Source organism: Protopterus annectens, chromosome 2.part1 (assembly GCF_019279795.1).
Source record: "Protopterus annectens isolate FY-2018-M chromosome 2.part1, PAN1.0, whole genome shotgun sequence".
NCBI classification, from domain to species: Eukaryota; Metazoa; Chordata; order Ceratodontiformes; family Protopteridae; genus Protopterus; species Protopterus annectens.
This window is the reverse complement of record NC_056729.1, coordinates 1,477,524,935-1,477,548,705: the sequence shown is the minus strand read 5'-3', so window position 1 is coordinate 1,477,548,705 and position 23,771 is coordinate 1,477,524,935. Positions and strand designations below refer to the sequence as shown.

The window sequence follows — 23,771 nt, the reverse complement described above, 5'->3', positions numbered from 1 at the left end:
ACTAGACAGAAATTCCTAGAACTACGCAATAGAGTCAAAAAGCTAATACAACAGGACAAATTCCAATACTACCAGTCTGCCCTAGACTCCTCACAACACAGCCCCAAACAATTCTGGTCCTCCATAAACTCCATCCTCCACCCATGTAAAGTCAGTACCCCTCCTCCTAACATCCCACACTCCTCAGAAAATATTGCTACCTCATTCAACACACACTTCACCCAAACCATACTATCACTAGCTAAACAACACAACCCCCCTCCCCTCCAAGCCACACCTTCAACTAGTAATCTCCCCACTGCCTTCTCTTTTTCTCCTGTACCTACCTCCAACATAAAAAAACTCTTCACTAAACTTAAACCCACCAAATTAGCAGCAGACAACCTCCCAAGTGAATACCTACAAATTGCAGCTGATGCTCTGGCCTACCCAGTATCCATCTTGATTAACCGATCTCTGTCAGAAAGTTACGTTCCCACACTGTGGAAAGTATCACATATAATTCCCCTCCACAAAGGCGGACCCTCCGCAGAACTAACCAGTTACCGCCCCATAGCTATTCTCTCTCCACTCTCCAAAATACTAGAAAGATGCATACACTCTTAGGTCTCAGACTATCTCCTTACTAACAACCTCCTTTCCAGTACTCAGCATGGTTTCCGACCAAACCATAGCACCACCACTGCCTTACTCTCCTTTACTAACACTATCCTTCAGCATAAAAACAATGGCTATCTCTTCTCTGCTACTTTCCTAGACCTATCTAAAGCATTTGACATGGTCCCACACAAACAACTTATCTCTGTCCTCAATAACCTATCCTTCTCACAATCAGTCACCAACTGGTTTCAGAGTTACCTGTCTGACCGCCAACAATCCATTGTATGGCATAATGACATATCTCCCCAACTACCTGTCTCCATAGGGGTTCCCCAAGGATCCATCCTTGGACCCCTACTCTTCTCTGTTTACAACAATAATCTAGCCTCTGCCACCAAACATGGCACACTCATACAATACGCAGACTCAACCATCATCTGCTCAGCCCAGTCCGTACCAAAACTGCAAAAAGTCACACAGGAAGCCTTTTCCTCTGTTGAAACATGGTTATCCGATGCCCAATTAATACTCAACCCAAATAAAACTAAACTACTCATCTTCCAACCCACCAAACATACTCAAAACAACTCTCACTTTAACATCACAGCAAAAGACAACACCACTATATACCCAACTGAACACACCAAATTGCTAGGAGTGGAAATAGACAATAAACTAAAATTTGACATTCACATATCCATGACCATAAAAAAAGTCCACAAAAAACTAGGAGCATTATATAGAAATAAGCAATTTCTCACCAAAGCAGCAAAGATTTCAATAGCAAATTCCCACCTTATCTCCACCCTACTTTATGCCTCTCCAATATATACCAACCTAAGGCAATGCGATCTAAACAAGCTAGAGACCTGCTACAACAAAATCACCAAATTCGCCACAGGGGCATCCTACCGTAGTCACCACTGTCTCTCACTTGCTGAACTGGGCTGCCTTGAACTCCCTCACCTCCTTCAGTGGTATCAACTCTCACTCGCCCACAAACTAGTAAACCATCCACTAAATGTCCCATCCCTCCAGAATCTACTCCAACCCTATCGCACCACCAGATGACTAAGATCCAGCAACAAAAATCACTTGCAGATCACTAAAGCCAATAACTCTGCTGGTGAAGCACTATTCTCTTGCGCTACAGCCAAATTATGGAACTCACTCCCACCCACAATTACCTCCATACCATCATGCATCCACTTCAAAACTTTACTAAAAGCGCACCTAAAAACATGCTGGCTATGCCCTTGCAACTCCCACTCTAATATTATCCACCCCATCCATCCACTACCTTTCTTTCCACTCCACTAACTACCTTGATTATAGCAAGCTCAGATGCTCATAAGCCTAGTATTTATTATACAGCAGGAACTTCTCATTGTAACACAGATAAAGATTCTAGTTGTCTACTGATGTACTATGTTCTTCATCTGTAAATATGTTGTAAGTAATTGCTATGTTAAATTGTTAATCGCTATGTAATCCAATGTAACTACTGTCTGTTTATTTTAACTGTGGAGCTTTTCTCCCCGGGCCTCCGCTGAAAATGGACCTACGTCCAGTCAGACACTCCCGGTCAACAAATTTAAATAAATAAACAAATAAATAAATTCTTTAGCTATGTCCGTAACCTAAGAGGGGAATGCTGAGCTGTGTGCCAAACTTATAGTAAACAATGTCACTCATGCTAAATCTCAGGAAATTGCCAACCTCCTAGCCACAAATTTGGCAAAAACTATACCCATCCCCATCCCCACCTGACATACACCAAATAATTCCCAACACCCGTCCTCTACCAAGTATCTCCAAAAAAAGGTTATACAAGCTCTCTCCAAAGCCAAAAACACAGCCTCCATGGGACCAGGGACCAGATAACATTCCAGGCTGTCTACTCAACAATCTAAAACGAGACCTAGCAGAACCCCTTGGCACTCTCTTTAACGATTGCCTAAAAACTGGCTTTGTACTGGCAGAGTGGAGAACAGCAACAGCAAACCCCTTGCACAAAGGAGGTCCATCAGCTGACCCTGTGAACTAGTGATCCATAAGCCTAACCAGCCTTATCTGCAAGGCTCCAGAAAGAATCATGGACCATATCCATAAGGACATAGGTGACCTTCAAACTCTTGAACTGACTTAGTTTGGCTTTGTTAAGGGTAGATGTTGCTTGTTAAACCTAGTGGACTTCTTTGAGAATGTCATCAAATCCGTGGATGAGGTTAAAATGGTACATACCACCTATCTAGATTTAGCTAAGGCTTTTGACATAGTCCCACATTCGGGTATCGTGAAGAAGCTCTGCCACCTTAGGATCAACCCATACATTACTAGATGGGTAGCAAACTGGCTCACTGACAGAATGCACATTATCAAACTTTGGGAGTCCACCTCCACCAGTAGACCAGTTACCAATGGGCTACCACAAGGATCTGTGCTGGGCCCTCTACTATTTAGAATCTATTTCTCTGAAGTCCAGAAGAAGGTAGATGGCCTGTGGCTTACCGAGTTTGCAGATGACTGTAAACTTGGCACAATCATAGAGTCCCCCAATGATGTCACCATATTACAGAAAGGACTGACAGTCAAACGATTGGTGCCAAACGTATGGACTGAAACTTTAATGCAAAAAAAATACATCATTATCCCCTTTGGCAAAGAAGTAGCTCCTGTTAAGTATGATATAGATAACTCAGTGGTGCGAGACTTGGGAACACAGGTTATTAGCAATCTAAACTTTGATCACCATCTGCCCGTAGTGGTAAGAAAAGCATTGTACATTGCACATCTCATAAATAACATCATCACATCCAAGACCAGGGAGTTTATAGCTCCACTTTATTTGACCCTTATTAGATCACAAATCAAGTACAATGCTCCCTTCTCTATGTACCTCAACAGACACCTGCAGCAACTGGACAGACCACAGAGGTTTCTTACCAAGAGAATTCAGGGCCTCCAAAACATGACATATATGGAAAGACTGAAAGCTCTGTCACTGTACTCTGTCTCATACAGGCTGCTGAGAGGCGACCTGTGCCTGGAATACAGAACAGTCTTGGACCTTGCCCTAATGGAAATGCTGCACATCCACAAATCAGATGGGTCAAGAATAACTCATTCCAGGGATCTCAACCTAGCCTGTGAGATTAACAGAACATGCTAGAGAGACAGATATATCTTCCATCAATTACCACTCCTCTGGAAAAAGCTCCCACTCCATATGAAGCAGAGCTCCTCAATGACCTTATTCAAGCGCAATCTTGACAATCGGATGGGTGACTGTAAATTCATTCCAGGGGTGGCACCTATGTCCCTCAAGTACAGGGGCAGTCGATACTGATCACAGTATTGCTCTAACAATGACTGTCTAAACTTGGTCAATAAGGGTATTCGGGTTTTTACATGGCTAGGCTTGCAAAGGCCCCAGGGCCATTAGCCTACTAACCTCCTATGAACCTATATAGGCCCATTTTTTATTTTATTTTATTTATTTTACATTTGTTGACTGGGCTAGTCCAGCTGGATAATTTCCATTTTCAGTGGAGGCCCGGGGAGAAAAGCTCCACAGATTTAAAACAAAGGTTATACAAATTGAAGATTTACTATGAGATCCTTTGACAGACATTGAGTTACCGTGGATAGTTATTAGTCTAGATCAAGAAAAAAATAGAACACATATAATGCTATCTACGTATTGCGAAAGAACATTAATTATATCAAAACTACACTCCATTCAGGTAATTTCATACATATTAGTGTATATACAATATATAATTTTTTTTTTTTTTTTTGTGAGAACAGTAGAAACTGTAAAGTCATTAGGTTGTTTGAGAACACAGTGAAGGATTGCAGTTGAGAATTAAGGAAATAGTAGAAGGTATAAGGTTTCTCAGTCAGGATTGGTACAAGAGCAGAGCCAGAAGTTTTTAAGATGTGCAAGAAGTTGTTTTTTAAAGGTCAAAGGAGGCTATAGAGGTAGATGGGAGATTATTCCATATTTTGTCTAGTGCTTTGGGAAAAAGCCAGTTACCTGCAGAATTGGTAATTGAGTTGTGTTGACTTGAAGCTTTTCAGCAGAACGCAGTTGTTTCAAGTTATTATAAGGGCTCAGAAGATTACTGAGAGCAGGTGTTTTAGATGGTTGATATAATATGTTATGTGTTATTAAGAGTTGTTGATATATAATCTTGTTGGGAAGTTCCAACCAGTGTAAGTGTTTTAAGTTTAGACAGTGGTGTGTTCTATACTGGGATGCTGTGGCAAAGCGAGCTATATTGTGGTAGGATGTAGTAAGTTTCAATTTTTAAACTATAATTATAAAGTGTTTATGTCTATAATAACTTTAAGAATAGCAACAGTGTTGCCAGAATTGATAGATATGGATCAATGTGGTTTTGTGGAGTTGAGGCAAAACATCTGACAATATTAATAGTACAATGATGACCCACAGGGAAAGAAAATACCACTGGTGTTGGTGGGTCTTGATGCAGAGAAAGCATTCAACAGATTAAGCTAGATTTTATGAGTAGGGCAATGGAAGCTTTCTCTTATAAATTAATAAAATAAATTTGGAAAATATATGAGGGATCGGAGACAAAAGATATAGTGGTAGGGTTCCCTTCTGATAAGCTGTGTCTGAACAGAGGAACCAGGCAGGAGTATCCTCTTTTCCCCTTTGTTATTTGCTTTATATTTAGAGTCACTGGCAAAGAAGATAAAGGACTCAGAAATTCAAGGATATAGTTGGTATGGTAATCAAGAAAAATTGGCTTTATTTGAGACAATATTATTTTGTACCTAATAAAACCAGAAAAGGACATCTCGGTGTTGTGGAATATCTTGAGACTGTTTAAGTCTTTTTGGGATATAAAATTAATGAAAATATAAAAGGCTATATCAGTAAACTATGCGACCACACATAAAGAGGTCCAGCAATACCCATACTTATGGGAACTGGAAGTATTGAAGTATTTAGGAATATGGATTAAATGGAATTCTGTTATGGCAAATATGGATATGTGAGAAGAGACTAAACAAAAGATAAAACAAAAAGTGAAAGACTGAAAGCTCTTGTTTCTGGATATAGATAGCATGATGCAGGGAGTGAAAATGTTCTTAGTCCCTTTAGTTTTATATACAGGTCAGGGATATTTTTATTAACCAAAGGAGAAGTTGTGGTCAGTAATTAATAAAAAGTTGAACAATTTTATCTGGGAGGGGAAGAGGGCAAGGGTCAAGTAGGATACGCTGATCCTTCTAGTAGAACAAGATGGATTAGGATTATCTAAAATGAATGGCTATTTTACTAATATGCAGTTAAGGTTCATATGTGTAACACAAGCAGAAAGCTACAATTCAAAGTGGAAAGGGATGATGACAAAGCAGGGGGGATATTCAAGAAATAAGGACAGAAAGGGATTTTGGTGCAGATCTTTAAGAAGAATAACAACAGCCACACAGTATATTACATTATATTCATAAAGTAGCAGAACGTATTCTAAGAACTAAGTAACATGCAAATGGAGAAAGGAGAGTATGTCAACAGGGATGATTTTACTTAGGGGTACACTGAATAGGCAAGAAGGAGATCGATTTTACTGGAAAAAGCTGGAAAAGGAACCTAGGTATTAGTAGTAAATATCTAGAAAGGGAAGAAGCCAAGAAGATATTTGGATTGCAGACTACAGGCTGCCTTCCCTATCAGGGATTGACATCTGAGTACATGCAAAGATAAACTGATAGGAGAATCCTAAGATGAAGACCTACTCTAGTAGAGTTTTTAATTGAATCCAGAGCAGAAACTGCTGTTAAAAAAGAGAAAATTGGTAGGGCATACACAATACTGCACAATAACTATAGGAGTCAATCAGAGGAGGTTATAAAAGATATGGAAGAGAGACTGAATAAGCAATTCACAAGGAAACAATGGGAGACCAAGACCATATATATGGCTCCCAAATATGCAACAAAGTCTAGAAGATTTAAAATTTTTGTTTGGAAGTGTTTGCATAGGTACTCTTATACCATAAACACACTTCAAAGAATTTTTCCTCAGGTCGAAGACAAATGTTGGAGTTGTCATGGGTAAGAAAGAGGTAAGTGTGAACATATGCTTTGGAGGTATAATGAGTTGGTAGACATTAAAACTCCCTATAAAGCACTTTGTCACAAATATTGCTTGAGCAAATGGGGGTAACTAAGGAAATGATTTCTGAGCAGGGATATAGGATCTGAAATACCCAAACATTATAAGACTTTAAGTTTATTTTTGATGGATGACAAAAAAATACTAGAAAGTGGAAATCAAAGTGTAAACTAACTGCAGTGATAAAAGAACTGACAGTGGGATCTTTAGAAAAGGGTAGGTGCAAGATACTTATAAGAAATGGAAATTGTGGAACAATACATGCAGGATAATGTTTTGGATGAGGAATGATGTTTAAGAGAAGGCAGGAATTGATCAATTTATGCAAAGTTGAATTGATGATAAATATACAAGAGAATGTATGTGCTCTATAATGTTTGCAGCTGGGAATATGTTAATAAAGCTTGTTTTCTTTTATATACATGTATGTTTGTCCATATCTTAAGTGATAAGTCAATAAAGGTGTTAAAAAAACAACAAAAAACTACTTCTCTTATTTAATCTTCCAGATCTAACTATCATATTGGTCTCATAGGTTAAAAGCAATAATAAGGTATTTTTAACTCATATAACTAGATGGAAAAAACAAATGATGAAGGTAAGGCATTATTAATACATAGTGAGGAGATATTCATTGGGATTTGCAATATGCATTTTGAATCTTTAAATCACTTTTCAGCAGTGGTACAGATATAGTATTTCTCTGTAAATAAGACCTAACCAGAGAATAAGGCCAAGCATGGTTTTCCAGGGTGGTCATGATATAAGCCCTACCCCCAAAATAAGCCCCAGTTAAGATCATCAACAACACACGATGGATGTGTTGAATTATAAAATAATAATATTATTGACACCTGTTGACTGAGGTTATTGTACTCTGCCTGCCTTTTTTGGTCCATTCGGACACCCAACTTCTTCTCTTTGCAGAAAGTCGTAAGATTCTTTCCCCGGCAGTCCTCCACGATTCTTACTGTAACCCTAATCCTCACTCACACTTGACGTTTAAGATCCTTGGCCCATAAACACTGGCAAGTGTACTTTAATTGGTCAAAGTACAGGCAATGCACATAAAACTTGCGCACTTGATAACGAATGGGTATGGTTGTGTCTTCTTAACTGTCGCCATTTTTATTGCCACTCCTGTCTCATAAGTCTTCAATTAACCCCCCCCAGACAAGCTGAGTGCAAAAAGAAAGCGCTATTCTGTCGAGTACAATAAAGGAATCATGGAGGACTCCCGGGGAAAGAATCTGATTGCTTTCTGCAAAGAGAAGAAGTTGGATCTCTGAATGGTCCGAAAATGGCGAGCAGTGTATGATAACCTCAGTCAACAGGTGGAGGGAAATTCTAAGAAGTACAAGTGTGGATCAGGTCTGCAACCATTATTTCCTGAGCTGGAAGACATTATCTGTGAATGGATTACTAACAGGAGAGCAAAGGCTTTGGTTGTGCACAGGGCTGATATTCAAGCATTTGCCCTTGCAATGGCACCACAGTTAGAAATATCCCCAGAAGAATTCAAATCATCACAACATTGGCTGGATGGCTTCCTTCAGTGATATGAACTGTCTCTAAGAAGATCGACAACACTGTTCAAGCTGGAAGATATTGAAGTTATTAAACGTGCACTTGCGTTCAAGTCCTTTGTTGATGGCATCAACTTTTCTAAATACCAACTCTCCAACATGATTGCTATGGATGAAACTGCAGTTTTTATGGGCCAAGGATCTCAAATGACAATTGATCAGAGGGGTGCCTCGTCAACATTCCCTCCACTGGTTACAAAAGTGCACGTGTTACCTGTATTTTGGCAATTCGTCTAGATGGAAAGAAAACCCCACCTCTCATCATTAGTAAGGGCAAGAAAGATAAGACTGAATATGTTTCAGCTCTTGAAACCGAAAAAGCCTGGTGCACACAAGCAGTTATAAGGAAGTGGGTCGATGTAATGCTGCCATTTGTTTTGCGAGGTGGCGAAAGAGGTCTGCTAGTCTGGGATTCAGTCAGCACTCACTGCGCTAAAGACATGAAGGACTTCCTTGCACAGAGAAGAATAGATCAAATAATGATTCCTGCAGGAATGACTGCTTATCTCCAGACTCTTGATATTGGAATAAACAAGCTATTCAAGGACCATTTGCGCATGGAACTCAATGACTACATTGAAAATAGAATGGAGAGAAATCAGAGTGGAAACTTTGAAGCCTAGCCTACAAGAGGTCGTGACTTGGGTGAAGAATTCTGGGGATAAAAGCATTGACAGCTGTGTTGCCAATGCACTGCGAGCAGGCTACATGGACAAGCAGTGCTAATTTAAGGAGAACTCCATTGCTAGGCATGACAGATTGGGCCAATGGTTCTACAGGAAATGGAGTCGCAAGAAATTCAGGCAGGAATTCAGGGGTTGGAGACTTATGACAATGTTCCAAAAGAAGATGACGTGACTGTATTTGAATAACTTTTCCATTATCGGGGTAACATAATAGATTGCTTCTGCTTTCAGCTGCCAGAAAGCTCTTGTCAGTTTTTGACTTTATTGTATTAAGGTAACGTTTCATTATCAAGGGGTAATTACAAAGTAAAGCCACTAGTTCTCAGACTTTATTTTTATGACTTTCCATCATTCTTCTCTTACGGTTTGGGTAAGAAATAAAGAAAGCATCACCACTCAAAAAGTGGCAGTTATTCACCTGCTTTATTCCCCTCCTAATACACATGTATTAAGATTTTTCTGCACTTTCTGTTAAGCATTAAATACTGCACTGTGAAAGCCAAGGTGTAGATATTCTGAAGTTGAAATGTTTGTTGCACTGTTCACCTACCAAATAAATGTCGATTTGTGTACATGAATAAATGTCGATTTTTGTACATGAATAAATGTCGATTTGTGTACACAAATAAATGTTGATTTTTGTACACGAATAAATGAATAAATGTAGATTGTTGTATGGGGGGTAAATAAGGCATCCCCTGATAATAAGCCCTAATACATATTTCGGCAGAGGAAAAAGCATACGACCCGGTCTTATTTTCAGGGAAATATGGTAGTAACATTCTGTATACACAGGAAAAACAAGTCACCAGTTTTACTGTTAAAATTTCTGGGATTTAGCAAAGCTACCTTCACTTCTAGTATTTGTTTTTGTGCAACTTTCTTTTTTTTTTCTTTTTAATTATGTTTGAATGTTAAGAAGTGCAAAAACATATACTAGAAGTGTGGCCTGTTTAGTACTTCTACTCCCTAAAATCAGAAAGGAACCCATCAGGTACAAAGCACTCTGGATTGCTGCACATTTCACTCCAGGCAGACACTCATTAAATTCCCAATCTCTGACACCATGTCCTAAACCCCTGAGTGAATCCCAAAATTGTGTGCCATATAAAATGTTGAGAGGATTTGCTAAAAGTTGTTTTCCTCATGCTTGCTAGATGTTTGATAATCCTACCACATCCTGTTATATATCAAGAAAAAAGAACCTTTTTAGATTGTTCATTTCAGCAAAATGACCATATCATAATTAATCCTAATCCTTTTTAACATAGTCAAGAAGTTCCAGATGGTGTGTGTGTGTGTGTGTGTGTGTGTGTGTGTGTGTGTGTGTGTGTGTGTGTGTGTGTGTGTGTGTGTAAAAGAGACTGGGGGGATGCCTAGGCCTACAGGATCCTGCTGCACCAAACTGCCATGAAGTACAGATCAGTAAGGATCTGCACTTTGTAATAGTTAACTGCAATTCAGAGACATGCAAATGAGCAAAAAAAATAGGTCTTCCCTCTTCACAGCTTACATGACTCAGAATCACAAAAAAAAAAAAAACACATTGTGGGAGCAAGGCCTATATGGCTTGTGCTAAGCTCTTTAATGAATCCCCAGGAATATTTTTTTTCTTCTAAAGGTCTAAGGCATCTTGCCAAAAAATGTATTCAAATGCCATTTTGAACTAAAGTAAACTACTCACTATGGTATTTGAACAGTGACTTTAATAAATACGTTTTGATGGGGACGATTTCAATTCAGGATGGTGTTAGTTGCATCTCCTTAATATGATCGGCTCAGAGACTGCTGCATTTCAGGGAGAAAGGGAATTTTAACTCATAGTGACTCCCACGAGGAAAGTGCACTTTCAAAAAACTGGGAATTTTTGTACTCCTGTTCATTGCACAAAGTGCCTGCTCTTTGTACAACATTAGGAGCAGCAGTTATCAATTAAAAAAAAAAATCAGATTTAAATTCTTATAATTTTTCCAGTCTACCCTTTCCCTACTTAAAGCAGAAGTGTGAAACATTTGAATGGAGAAACAACAAACGACAAACTAAAAGCTTAATCGTCCAAATTACATAAGCTCTTTAACTCTAAGAACTTAACAGACCCCAAGTTAATAAACTCCCTACTTATGAATGACGGTCAATAAATCTGCCAGGTTTCAAGTTCAGTCTTTTCATTTTATCAGTGATCACTATACATACCCCATGCATATTACATAAAAGTAAATACACACCACAAAATCAAACAAGGCAAATATATATATATATATATATATATATCTTTTTTTGCATTATATTCCCAATATTAAATTAATGGAACTAGTACAAAACAGGTGGAATATACAAATATGGTCAAGACATTTGTTTACAGTTACATGTCAGTGTAAAGTCAGACTTTGCGCAAAATGTACCAGTTTTGTATATATTGCTACTGCACATATTAAATGTAACAGAACATTTTTAACAAGTCTCTGTCTTACCATGTTGGCTTCAGAGATGTGATCAATGCTTGCAACTTCAATAGCTAAAGCAACATTGACTGGTGGACCTGCAAGGATGGAAGAAAGGCACCATGTAATAAAACATAATGTTATATGTATCAAAGTAGGCATATCTGTTGTAACTAAATAATTATACAGGCAACTAACAAGCTTTGTGTATGTCTATATATTGGAACATTTGAATGATGTATAGAACGGTCTTTAATCCATTTATTTTAGATTTTTTAATTGGCAGGTTCATTAAGACAATGATATTCTATTTTCAAAAGTCACCAAAGGAATATACTGATAACAGAAACAAAAAAATCAGCATTGCACATCAAGAAAGCAACAGTACTTCAGTGCTATTTCTGGTTGTGACTAAACATGATCCCACTTGGAATCACCCAGTTGCACATTTAACAAAATAATAAACTGTTATGGTAAACTAAGTTCAAGTTCTATCTGACCCCATTGTATCAATCATTTAGCAACTTAACATACCTTGAAATACCCGTTGAACCTTTATGTATAGATAAGTATGACTGCCCATTTATACCTTAATGTATATAGGAAAAATGGCAGCAAACTATCCATGGGACCAAGTAACATTCCAGCTACTCTGATGCATAAAATACTCACCAGGCTAAACAAGGAGAAGGTCACGTTGAGCTGCCTGTCGGGTGCTTGGATCCGCCACATAACACAAGCACTCAGGTCACTCCAAGGCAAGTACAAATATGATTCAGTCATTGTCCATCCTGGTGTGAATGACCTGAGATGTACCTCCCTGGACTACATGAAAAGAGACATAGAGGAGCTCTCTGAGCATGTAGCCCAGGCTGGTATGACCCTGACCTTGAGTAGCATCTTACCCTCACCAAAAATGATGCCACAATATGAAGACAAGATGATCAATTTCAACAATTGGCTTAAGTATTGGTGTCATTCAAAGGGGATCCAATGCTTGTCAGCCTGGGATGACATGCTCGACAAGCCACGATGCTTCGCTAGGGACGGCTTGCACCTGTCACCCCTGGGCTTTCGGATATTGACAAAGGCTCTTGCCACCCCCATAGTGCCTTTTTTAGGCAAGGCTCAAAAGACAAACCCACCTCCATAGGTATCACAAGGGATAAGAAACTATGAGTAATGCTACTCAATGCCAGAAGTCTAAACCTCAAGATGCACACACTCGAAACTCTCCTTAGCATGGAGAACATCGATATCTGTGCAGTAACAGAAACCTGGTTCAAGGCTCCCGAGAGCAACCCAGCACTACCAGGTTATACCTCATACCATGTTTTTCGGCCCCAAATCTTAGACCGAACCACAAAAGGAGGGGGAGTATCAATATTCTTCAAAGATACCCACACCTCCAGGTTGGTGGCACAGCACGAAGCATCAGAGACTATCCATGTGCAACTAACAGTGGGTAAAACTGCCTTCCAGTTTATAGCCTGCTACAGACCACCCTCCCAAACCCAGGAACCCCACTCGGCCTTCCTGAGAACACTGGAAAATATGAAGGTCTCTCTAAACACCATTATATTGGGCGACTTCAACTACCCAAACATAGACTGGGAGCATTACTCTAGCTCCAACACCCTAGCCCAAAGGTTCCTAGAATTTATAAATGCAAATGCTATGGAACAACTTGTTACCACTCCCACAAGAGGGGAAAACATACTGGACCTGATCATCACCAACATGGGGACTCTATGCTCCAGACCAGAAGTGTATCCCTCACTGGTAAGATCAGACCATAAACTAATCTCACTAGATATTCACATCCCGACCCCAGCCCCTGCCCAGAAAACCACAGTGAAAAACTTCTCTAAAGCAAATTTCACACTCCTCAAAACCGAGGTGGAATCCTTCAAAGCCCCCGGGCCTGTGGAAAATACGGCCCAGACTGCAGAATCCTTTATAAACGTATTCTATGAACACCTTCAGGAATGCATGGATCATACAATCCCAAATAAAACCAAGACTCAATCCTCCAAAGTTAGGCGTCCTGTCTGGTGGACCCCAGCCATAAATAAACTATATAATAGAAGGAGGAAGCTACTACATGATAGAGCAAAATCCCAAAAAGGGAAGGCATCTCTGATCAGTATTAGCAAAAAACTACGGGCACTCATAAAATTGTCTAAGGCCAGCTTCGAGAGAAAAATTGCACAGGACACTAAGGATAATCACAAGGCTTTCTTTAGTTATGTTAGGAACCTGGGTGGGAATTCCGAGATATGCTCAGAATTAGTCCAAAATGACAAAAAATACACCAAACCCACAGACATTTCCAACATCCTAGCTGACAGGTTCAGCGCAAGCTTCTCCCCCCCTTCCCCACCAAAAGGGCAAATATCTATCCCAGCAGAGTGCTGCCCCCCTGACATCTCAGATGCTCAGGTAAGAGCCACCCTCTCCAAAGCAAAAAACACAGCATCAATGGGACCAGATGGTGTCCCGGGCTGCGTCCTACATGAACTCCAGGAAGAACTAAACCCAAACATAAAACTACTGTTCAATCTCAGCCTTACTTCAGGATATGTACCCAAAGAGTGGCGTTCAGCAACAGTGGTCCCTCTCCACAAAGGTGGTGCCTCAACAGATCCTGGAAACTATCGCCCCATAAGCCTGACTAGCTTGGTCTGCAAAGCTATGGAAAGGATCATCATGGACCTCATAAATAAAGATATTGGGGACCTACAGACACTGGATCCTACCCAGTTTGGCTTTGTTAAGGGCAGATCCTGCCTCTTAAACCTGGTTGATTTCTTTGAAACAGTCACCAAGGCCATTGACGAGGGGAAGGTGGTCCACACAGCCTACCTGGATCTTGCAAAAGCCTTCGATACAATACTCCACTCGGGCATTATAGATAAGCTCACCAGCTTAAATATAAACCCCTATGTCACTAGATGGGTTGCAAACTGGCTCAAGGACAGAACCCACATGGTTAGAATTGCTGGAGCCATGTCAGACTCCAAACCAGTTACAAGTGGCGTCCCACAAGGCTCAGTCCTGGGACCTCTCTTGTTCGGTATATATTTCTCAGAGGTACAGGCCAACATGGAAGGACTGTGGCTGACCAAGTTCACAGATGACTGCAAACTGGGCACCATAATCGACTCTCCAGCCGACACAAGCATCCTCCAAAAGGGCCTCATAGAAACAGACAACTGGTGCCAGAGCCATGGCCTCAAGCTAAACGCCAAAAAGTGTATAGTCATCCCCTTCAACAAAAACATACTGCCCACAAATTACCACATAGATGGTAATCCATTAAGTACGGAAGAAGTAATTAGGGACCTGGGGACCCAAGTTGATAGCAATCTCTCATTCGACAACCACGTGGCCAAAGTGGTTAGAAAAACATTTTATATAGCCCACCTAATCATGAAGGGATTCACATCTAGATCAGGGGAGGTCATCGTGCCTCTTTACTCATCCCTCATCAGGCCCATAATTGAGTACAATGCCCCTTTTGGGATGTACCTTACCAGACACCTGCAGCAACTGGAAAGACCCCAAAAGTACCTCACCAAGAGGATCAAAGGGCTCAAACAGATGCCATATGCTGCCCGGTTAAAGAAACTCCAGCTCTACTCAGTGGCATACCGCCTTCTCAGAGGCGATCTGTGCCTGACGTATAAAGCCATGTCCAACCCGGAATTAATGGACATGCTGCACCTCAGAAAATCCAAATCCCATCGAGCTACGCGCTTGAGAGACCTGAACCTCAGCAATGAAATAAATAGGACATGTTGGAGGGACAGATTCATAACCCAAAGGCTCCCTTCACTCTGGAATAAAACCCCAGTCCAGGTTAGGCAGAGTCCCTCATTGACTCTCTTCAAGAGGAATCTTGATGAGTGGATGGGAGATCGTAGATTTACTCCGGGTATCACTTCTGTGTCACTGTTAGACAGAGGCACAGTATACTAACCTCGAAAAAGGGCATAACAAAATTCATTTAAAATGGGTGGCGAAAGCCAAACACACTCTGGCTAGGCTTGTAAATGCCCTAGGGCAGATAGCCTAGTATGAATCTATGAACCTATGAACCTATAAACTGTTAGCTTATTGTCAGGTTCCATTGCTTTGGGAAAAATCTATTATTTTGACAATTTAAAAAAATGGTAATAAACTAGATGTGACTAATTATACAGCAACCAGGCTTACTTCAATAATTTGCAAATGCTTTAAGTAATGTCTATTGAGCTTACTTTCTGACAATAAGAACCATGGATTCAGCTCTGACTTCATGGATTTAATGCTGTAAGGTCTACATTAACACTGACTGAATTCTATGATCAAGTTACTATTGCACTTTATTTCTCACTGTCTCCACATTTCTTTGAATTTCCTCCCTGCTTCTTTATTATCTCTTTCCACTTTGACTTGTAGCTTTCTGCTTGTACTATATATAAGAGAGTTAAATGTGTAGCTTTAAAATATCCCTTCAAATCAGGTAATCCTAAAAAGTACAGTTGTGTACACCTACCATAAATGTAGATGTTCGAGTGTCTTCACTGTTGCAGTCATGACTGTAGGGTTCTCCCCTGCCGGCAGGCAGCCCTCGGTCGGCCAGAATCCCAAAGTCTGGGTCCGGCATCGGCTGTTCAACCATGCTCCCTGACGTCAGAGCGCCAGGAGTACAAAGCTGACAGCCGACGCCATCTTCTCCAGTTTTTCTTGCCCCAGATGTCAGGAGTCCCAAAATGAAAAAGGTCCCATAACCTTTGCAAATACACCTCAGAAGAATGGTGAAAAAAGGAAATATACAAAAGTAAAAATAAGGGGGACAGGAGGGAGGGAAACCCAGACTGCAACAGTGAAGACACTCGAACATCTACATTTATGGTAGGTGTACACAACTGTACTATGTTCATCGTGTTTCACTGTTGCAGTCATGACTGTAGGGTAGAATCCCAAAGCTGAGAGAAAGGGAGGTGGTCATAAAGAAGAAGGGGCGGCTAAAAGGCCCTGCAAGACTGCAGAGGCAAAGCCTGCCCTAGACTTAGAGTAGAGAGGTAGATTGTAGTGCTTAGAAAAAGTATGTACAGAACTCCAAGTTGCAGCATCCAAAATGTCTTTGGTAGGAACTTCCCTGAGGAAGGCCGCAGAAGTGGCAGCAGCTCTGGTGGAATGAGTCCGTATACTCCCTGGGATTTGCTTTCCATGGTGTGAATAACAAAATCTGATTCCATGAGCAATCCATTTAGAAATGGTCTGTTTAGAAATGTCTTTACCTTGGGAACTTGAAGCATAAGAAACAAACAATTGTTCTGATTTTCTGATGTCCTTGGTTCTGTTCAGGTAAAAACGTAGTTGTCTGTGTACATCCAAGGAATGTAAGATCCTTTCCCCTTTATTTTGAGGAATGGGGAAAAAGGTTGGCAAGTGGATAGTTTGATTTAAAGCCACTTTGGAAACCACCTTAGGCATGAAGGTAGGATTAGTCCTCAAAAATACCGTCTTGATGAAAAATAGTATAAGGTTCCACAGCCATAAGAGCTTGTAACTCTGAAACTCTCCTGGCAGAGGTTAGGGCTAACAGGATAGCTGTCTTCCAAGATAAAAACTTGATGTCAGAAGAGGCAGCAGGCTCAAAAGGAGGCAAGGTTAGTTTTTCCAAAACATAGTTGAGATCCCAAGCAGGAATGGGAGGAGATCTAGGAGGTCTTAAGTTCTTAGCTCCTCTGAGAAACTGTCTCATGAGCTGGTGGGAAAAGATGGGAGGGTCTGTATTATAATGAGCAGAAATAGCAGAGGCATGTATCTTAATGGAAGAGAAAGAGAGACCCTTATGTAAGAGATCTGTCAAGTAAAGTAAAATTAAAGTAATGTTAGGAAGAAGAGGCTCAGAATCCTGAGCCTGCATCCAGGAACAAAATCTTTTCCATTTTCCTGCATAAGATTTTCTAGTGCTAGGACGTCTGGCTTCTAAAATGACATCCATAACCTGCTTGGGTAGGAAAGAAGAAATCAAAGGCCCTGGATTAACCAGGCCGCCAGGCTGAGAGTTCTGACATGAGAGTGTAGAACCTGATCCTGATGTTGAGACAGAAGGTTTCGGAGACTGAGGTAAAACCCAAGGGGGCTCCAGGCATAGGTTTCTTAGAGTTGGATACCAAAACTGCCGAGGCCAATTTGGAGCCAGCAAGATTATCATCTTGGGCTTGTCCTGTTTTATCTTCAATAAAACCCGTGGAAGAAGAGGAAGAGGCGGAAAGGCATATCCCGAGAGGTTCCTCCAACTGAATGACAGGGCATCCACTTTCCAAGCTTCTCTGTGGAAAGTCCTGGTGCAAAAATTCTGTAGTTGATGATTGAGATGGGATGCAAAGAGGTCTATGTGAGGACATCCCCAGACTGCTGTTATCATCCTGAATATTTTGGTGTCCAGCATCCACTCGTGTAAATCCGAAAGGTTTCTGCTCAGACTGTCTGCCAGGAAGTTTTGTTTCCCTGGTAGAAACTGAGCTTGAAGATCCAGATTGCAAGCTAGGGCTGTGTTCCATAGATCCATGGCTAGTCTGCGAAGGGGGTAGGAATGAGATCCCCCTTGCTTGTTTATGTACCACATAACTGTGGTGTTGTCTGTCCGTATTAGTAGTTGTCCTGGTTGTAAAAGATTCCTGAAGGCCAATAGAGCTTTCTGAACAGCTAACATTTCCTTTAAGTTGATATGCAGGTGCTTCTGATCCTTTGTCCAAAGGCCCTGCAGACAATTGCCCTGAAAATGGGCTCCCCAAGCATAATCCGAGGCGTCCGTGGTTAGAATCTGAGTGGCAGGAGGCAGACAGAAGGGTTTCCCTTTGTTTAGAGCACATGCCCTGGACCACCAAAGAAATTCCTTTAGAAGGCAAGGAAGGACGGAGATCAGTATGTCTAAACTGTGGCAATGCTGAGACCATACACTTTTTAGGTACCACTGTATTTTCCTCATGTGTAGTCTTGCATATGGTACGAGAAGGATGCAGGAGGCCATGTAACCCAAAGCCCGCAGGAATTTCCTTGCAGATAGTTGAGTTAAAGTTGCCAAGGTTCTGAAAGTTGAAGCCAGCTGTAATTGTTTTCGGATGTCAGAAATGCCATCTGGGTTGTGGTGTTTAGAAGTGCACCCAGAAAAGTTATCTGTTGTGATGGTGTCAAATTTGACTTTTTTATGTTTACAGAGAATCCCAGGAACTTGAGGAGGTTCTGTACAAATTCTAGATGCTGGAGTAAGACATCCTTGCTGTCTGCCTGAATTAGACAATCGTCCAGATAAGGGTAAATTTGAATTCCCTTGAGTGTGCAGTAAGCTACTACTGGAGCCAGGCATTTGGTGAAGACCCTGGGCGCAGTAGACAATCCAAAGGGCAGCGCAGAGAATTGAAAGTGCCTCGATCCGGCCTTGAACCGGAGGTATTTTCTGCGATCCTGCCTGATGGGAATGTGTAAATATGCCTCCTTTAAATCCAAAGTTACCATCCATGCATCTTTGGACAGCATTGGAAGTAGCTGCTGTAGAGTAAGCATCTTGAATTTTGGAATCTCTAGAAAGGTGTTCAAGACCGACAGATCCAAAATGGGTCTCCATGAGTTTTGCTTCCTTGGGACTAGAAAGAGCCTTGAGTAAAAACCTTTTCCCATCTCTGAAAGTGGAACCAGTCCTATGGCATTCATAGCCAAAAGAGCTTCCACCTGGTTTAAGGCCTCCGTCCATTGATGTTTTGGAAGGTCTGGCCATCCGCTTGGCCTTGGCAAGGTATGAAAATGGAATTCGTAACCTCTTAAAACCACATCCAAAACCCACTTGTCTTGGGTTATTTGAGTCCAATTTTGATAAAAAAGAGAGAGTTTTCCTCCGAGAGGGGCTTCCAAGCAAGAAGTTCCTGTAGCCCAACAGAGGGAGTCATTGCGTTTGTTTCCTTTGAGTTTGTGACCTGTCCTCTCCTCCCCTAGGGGTGGAAGCAGTCCACTGTCTTGGTCTATAAGAAGCTTGTGTTTGAGGCCTTCCTCTGGAGCGTCTATATCTACCCCTCTGAGGCCTGTCTGAAGTGGGAAAGGACCAATTTTTTGAAGGCCAATTCCTGCTAAATCTAGGTGGCTGTACTTGTAAGAAATCTTTAACTGTTTGCATGGATTTCGCCTTATCCTCCATCTTTTTAATCACCTCTTCAGCTTTTGATCCAAACAAAACATTATGCTGAACAGGAGCATCCAATAATTTAGCCTTTACTTGTTCAGGCAAATTTTTTTCCTTTAGCCATGCATGCCTTCTAATGACTGTGCCAGAGGCCGCGGCCCTACAAGAAGCCTCCAAGGCATGAAATCCACAGTGTAAACCATGCTTCCCAACTTGTTCAGTGGCATGCAATACGTCATGTAATTCCTTATCATCTGCACAGGCAGAAATGGAAGTAAGCTTTTGTTTTAAAACAGACAAGAGAAATTGCTGGTATTTTAGCATATGAAACTGACAGTTTAAAGCCCTAATGGACAAAGTAGCAGAAGTGTACACCTTTTTGCCCCATCTTTCTAAGGATCGAGAATCCTTTTCAGTAAGAATGGGATTTTTGGCAGAAGCGGCCTTAACTCCCTTAGGACCCTGAGAAATGGTTTCAGGGTCAGCAGAAGGGTTCTTGTATAAAAACTGATGGGAATCAGGAACCCTGTAATATCTATCAGGCTTAACAGGAGCAGGAGGAAAAGAGTCAGGGGTTAATCATCCACAATATCCAAAACAGGAGGAATAGCCAGGGGTCTATGTTGGGGAAGGAGAAGAAAATCCCTCAGTCTTTTCTTAGATTCCGAATACTCCTGTCCTTCCCAGTGGAAATGTTCCCTCATTTCATGCAAAGTTTCCCCAAAAGAGAAATCCTCAGGGGGAGAAGCTGAAGGAATGGATTCTTCAGCATCAGAATCCTCATAAGGAGGGAAAGAATATTCCTGATCAGAAGAAGAAACTGTGGAAACAGAAGCCTGATCAGAGGAATCATAATAAACATCCTGCCTTGGCCTTTTATCTGGAGGGGGATGTGAACCCCTAATCATAGTAAGTAAATCCTCCGCCATCTTGAGTAACTGTTTCTGTGACTTGGGAGCTGGTTCAGAAGAGGCCTGTGTTGTAGTCTTTGATTTAGAAGGAGTCTTTGCCTTTGGCTTTGCCTTTATTAGAAGCTGAGTAGGCCTGAAAACCCCTTCGGAAGCCGGTACCTGCACAGCGGCTCCGGACCCATCCGAAGGAGCATTGTCCGAAGGTCCTGCAACAGAAATATTTAAAGGCTTGGTTGGCTCCTCATGAGAGTCCTTTTCGGCCGTCGGTTCTAAAATGGCCGACGACAGGGGCTGCAAAAGCGCCTCACTGACAACGGCCGAACCTGAAGCTGGCTCCGCTTGTGCGCTATCATCAGATTTGGACCTCGGAGGCCTGTCTTTATCCTTGCGACATTTGTGAACAACGGTAGCCGGAACCGTATCCGACGACATTTTGTAGTTAAAGCGCCTACCGAAGTAATGAAAAGCAAAATCGTACCTTCACTTAATTGTACGTTGATTGAATCTAGCACAAAACCGACAACTAGCTACGTCGTGGTCAGGGCCTAAGCAAGGAATACAGTAAGAATGAAAATCCTTATGAGGTATTTGCTTCCCACATGAAATACAATTATTAACTTTTTCTGACATCGGAGTGGAGCAAGAAAAAGTTTCAACTGGGTACTTAGCTTTGAGTGGAGAAGAAAATCTTCGGACTGAAGTATATCAGAAAAAATCGTCAGGAGTCAGCCGACAGGCACTTGCGAACTGCTATCACCGCACGGCAAGAAAGACTAGAGAAGATGGCGTCGGCTGTCAGCTTTGTACTCCTGGCGCTCTGACGTCAAGGAGCATGGTTGAACAGCCGACGCCGGACCCAGACTTTGGGATTCTGGCCGACCGAGGCAACAGTGAAACACGATGAACATCAGCTTATTCTTTTGGAAGGACCAACTTATGCCACTTGAATCTGTACCTGTGATCACGTTAGTACTGTTTTTCTTTCATATAAATTTAACTTTGCCTATGTCACAAGTGATAATTCAATAAAGGTGCTAAAAAATATTAAATTTAGCATAACTTGGATTGCTTAACTCCTGCTCTCCACAAAATTTCCCTCCTCGTCCTGAAAATTATTCTGCATTATGGCTCACTGAGACTGCATCAAACAATGGCAATGTTTTAAAAATAGATGAATCTACTGTTAGGCAATATAGACACTACCCTCACCAGGATGGAAAATAATTGGATTGCCATTATCCTTCTGGAGCCAGGATCCAGGATGTAACAAGGGCTCTCAGATTCCCTCAAGCCTGACAAATACGATTAAGAGCTGATAGTGGTCCACATGGGGATGAATGACCTTAGACTTTCTAGCCAGAGACACAAGCAGAAGGATGTGACTGAGATTGCTATGCATGTGTCTGAAGCAGGAAGAACACTGATACTTATTTTACCATCACCCAGAATGATGCCAAGATTCAAAGACAAGATAATTGTCTTTGATAACTGGCTATGTAGTTTGTGTCATTCTAGAGGGATCCAATATGTCAGTTTGGAATGTGATGGCTGACCAGCATTCCTGCTTTGCCAGAGATCATCTGTATCTCTTTTACCAAGACTTTTGCATTCTAGCTAAATCTTTTGTTGTCCTATAGTGTCTTTTTTGGCAGAGTCCATCTGATGCACATTCAAACCTACTAAATTCTAATTTGGAACACATTAATGTGGCTCCACTCAAAGCCAGGAGTCTTAACAAAAAAAAAATGCCCATACTTGAGGCACTCCTGCAGCTTGGAAATATTCACATATGTGTAGTTACAAAAACATGATTTTAGAGCAATGAAAGCACTCCTTCTATCCTGGGGTATAATGCCTATTAAGTCTTCAGACCTACTGGCAATTGTGGGGGGAGTATCATTATCTGTCAAGGAGATCAACACCTCATGACAGATTCCTTGGGACACCACATTGAAGCTCCTAGAAGTTCAATTCACCATTAACAAGGCTACTTACTACTTCATAGCTAGCTACAGAGCATGATAGCTACTTCAGCACATTAGCTGAAATTCCCATTAAATCCAAGACCTTTCAATCGGGGACTTTAACTATCCACCAATAAACTGACTGACTTATACTATCAGTGGTTGGCATGTCAAGCACTTCTTCGACATTTTAAATGCTAACTCTGTTTTGCAAATATTTAGCCATCCTAATAGCCCTCACAAATATGGTCACTTCTTGCACATCTCCATACGTATTATCATTTCTAGTTAAATCAGACCATAATTTAGTGACATTTTCCTTTAAAACTGGAGGTGCTTCCCCTATAAATAACGGAGTGTTTAGTGACTTCTCAACAGCAAATCTTCAGTTATTTGATGACTTAAATACATTCTGTTGTAATCCTCCTCTGAAGGGCTCCATTGCTAAAGCTGCTACCTATGCCTCTGACTTCTACTCCCACTTACACAGCTGTAGGCAGTCTCTAGCCACATCAAATATAATGAGAAATTTAAAAACAACCTCCTATGGTGGAATACCCATATAAATAAATTGTATAACAAGAGAAAAAACTGCTTAATGCTTAGAAGAGGCCTCATTCTACCTGTCTTAAGAGCACACTTAAGCAAACTAACAAACAGATTAAAGAAATTATTAGGAAGCACAAAACTAGCCTGTAAAACCAAAAATAACTGCATCTCTTGTTATAACTGTCTCAGGAAGTTAAGAACACCCAACATTGTTCAGAGCTAGTCCACAATAATACTACACTGTCTGACTCAAAGGAAATAGCTACTATCATATCTGACAACTTTAGTAAATCACACCTATAGCTATATCACAGGTTCCACAATCCCAGATACTCCGTTAATTACTAAGGAACATGTTCTCTCAGCCCTCTCAAAAACTAAGAGTACTTCATTCATGGGCTCTGATAACATACCAGATTGCTCAAGTATCAGTCCCAGATATTATATCTCTCTGAACCTTTGCTTAACCTCTTTAATCTAAGCCTCTCCACTGGTTATGTTCCTGAAGCCTGGAAAATATCCATTAGTGTGGGCCAACCATGGGCCCTGGTAATTATAGACACATTAGCCTCACTAGCCCCATATGTAAAGCTATGACAGCAATATCCTAGACTCATTAATCTAGACATTGAAAATCTATTCACCCTGGACCCTCAGCATTTTGGCTTTCTTAAGGGGAAGTCCTGCCTCTTTATCCTTGTTAATTT

At 41.1% G+C, this 23,771-nt stretch overlaps 1 protein-coding gene across 2 annotated transcripts in view; it reads right to left on the bottom strand.

Annotated features, from left to right (window-relative positions):
- GABRD (gamma-aminobutyric acid type A receptor subunit delta) overlaps positions 1-23,771 on the bottom strand; it is a 583,111-nt gene that overhangs the window by 208,122 nt on the left and 351,218 nt on the right. For both annotated transcript variants that reach the window (XM_044062946.1, XM_044062945.1), the window contains exon 3: positions 11,498-11,565. In XM_044062946.1, the coding sequence (XP_043918881.1) occupies positions 11,498-11,565 (68 nt within the window). The remainder of the gene's footprint in view (positions 1-11,497; positions 11,566-23,771) is intronic.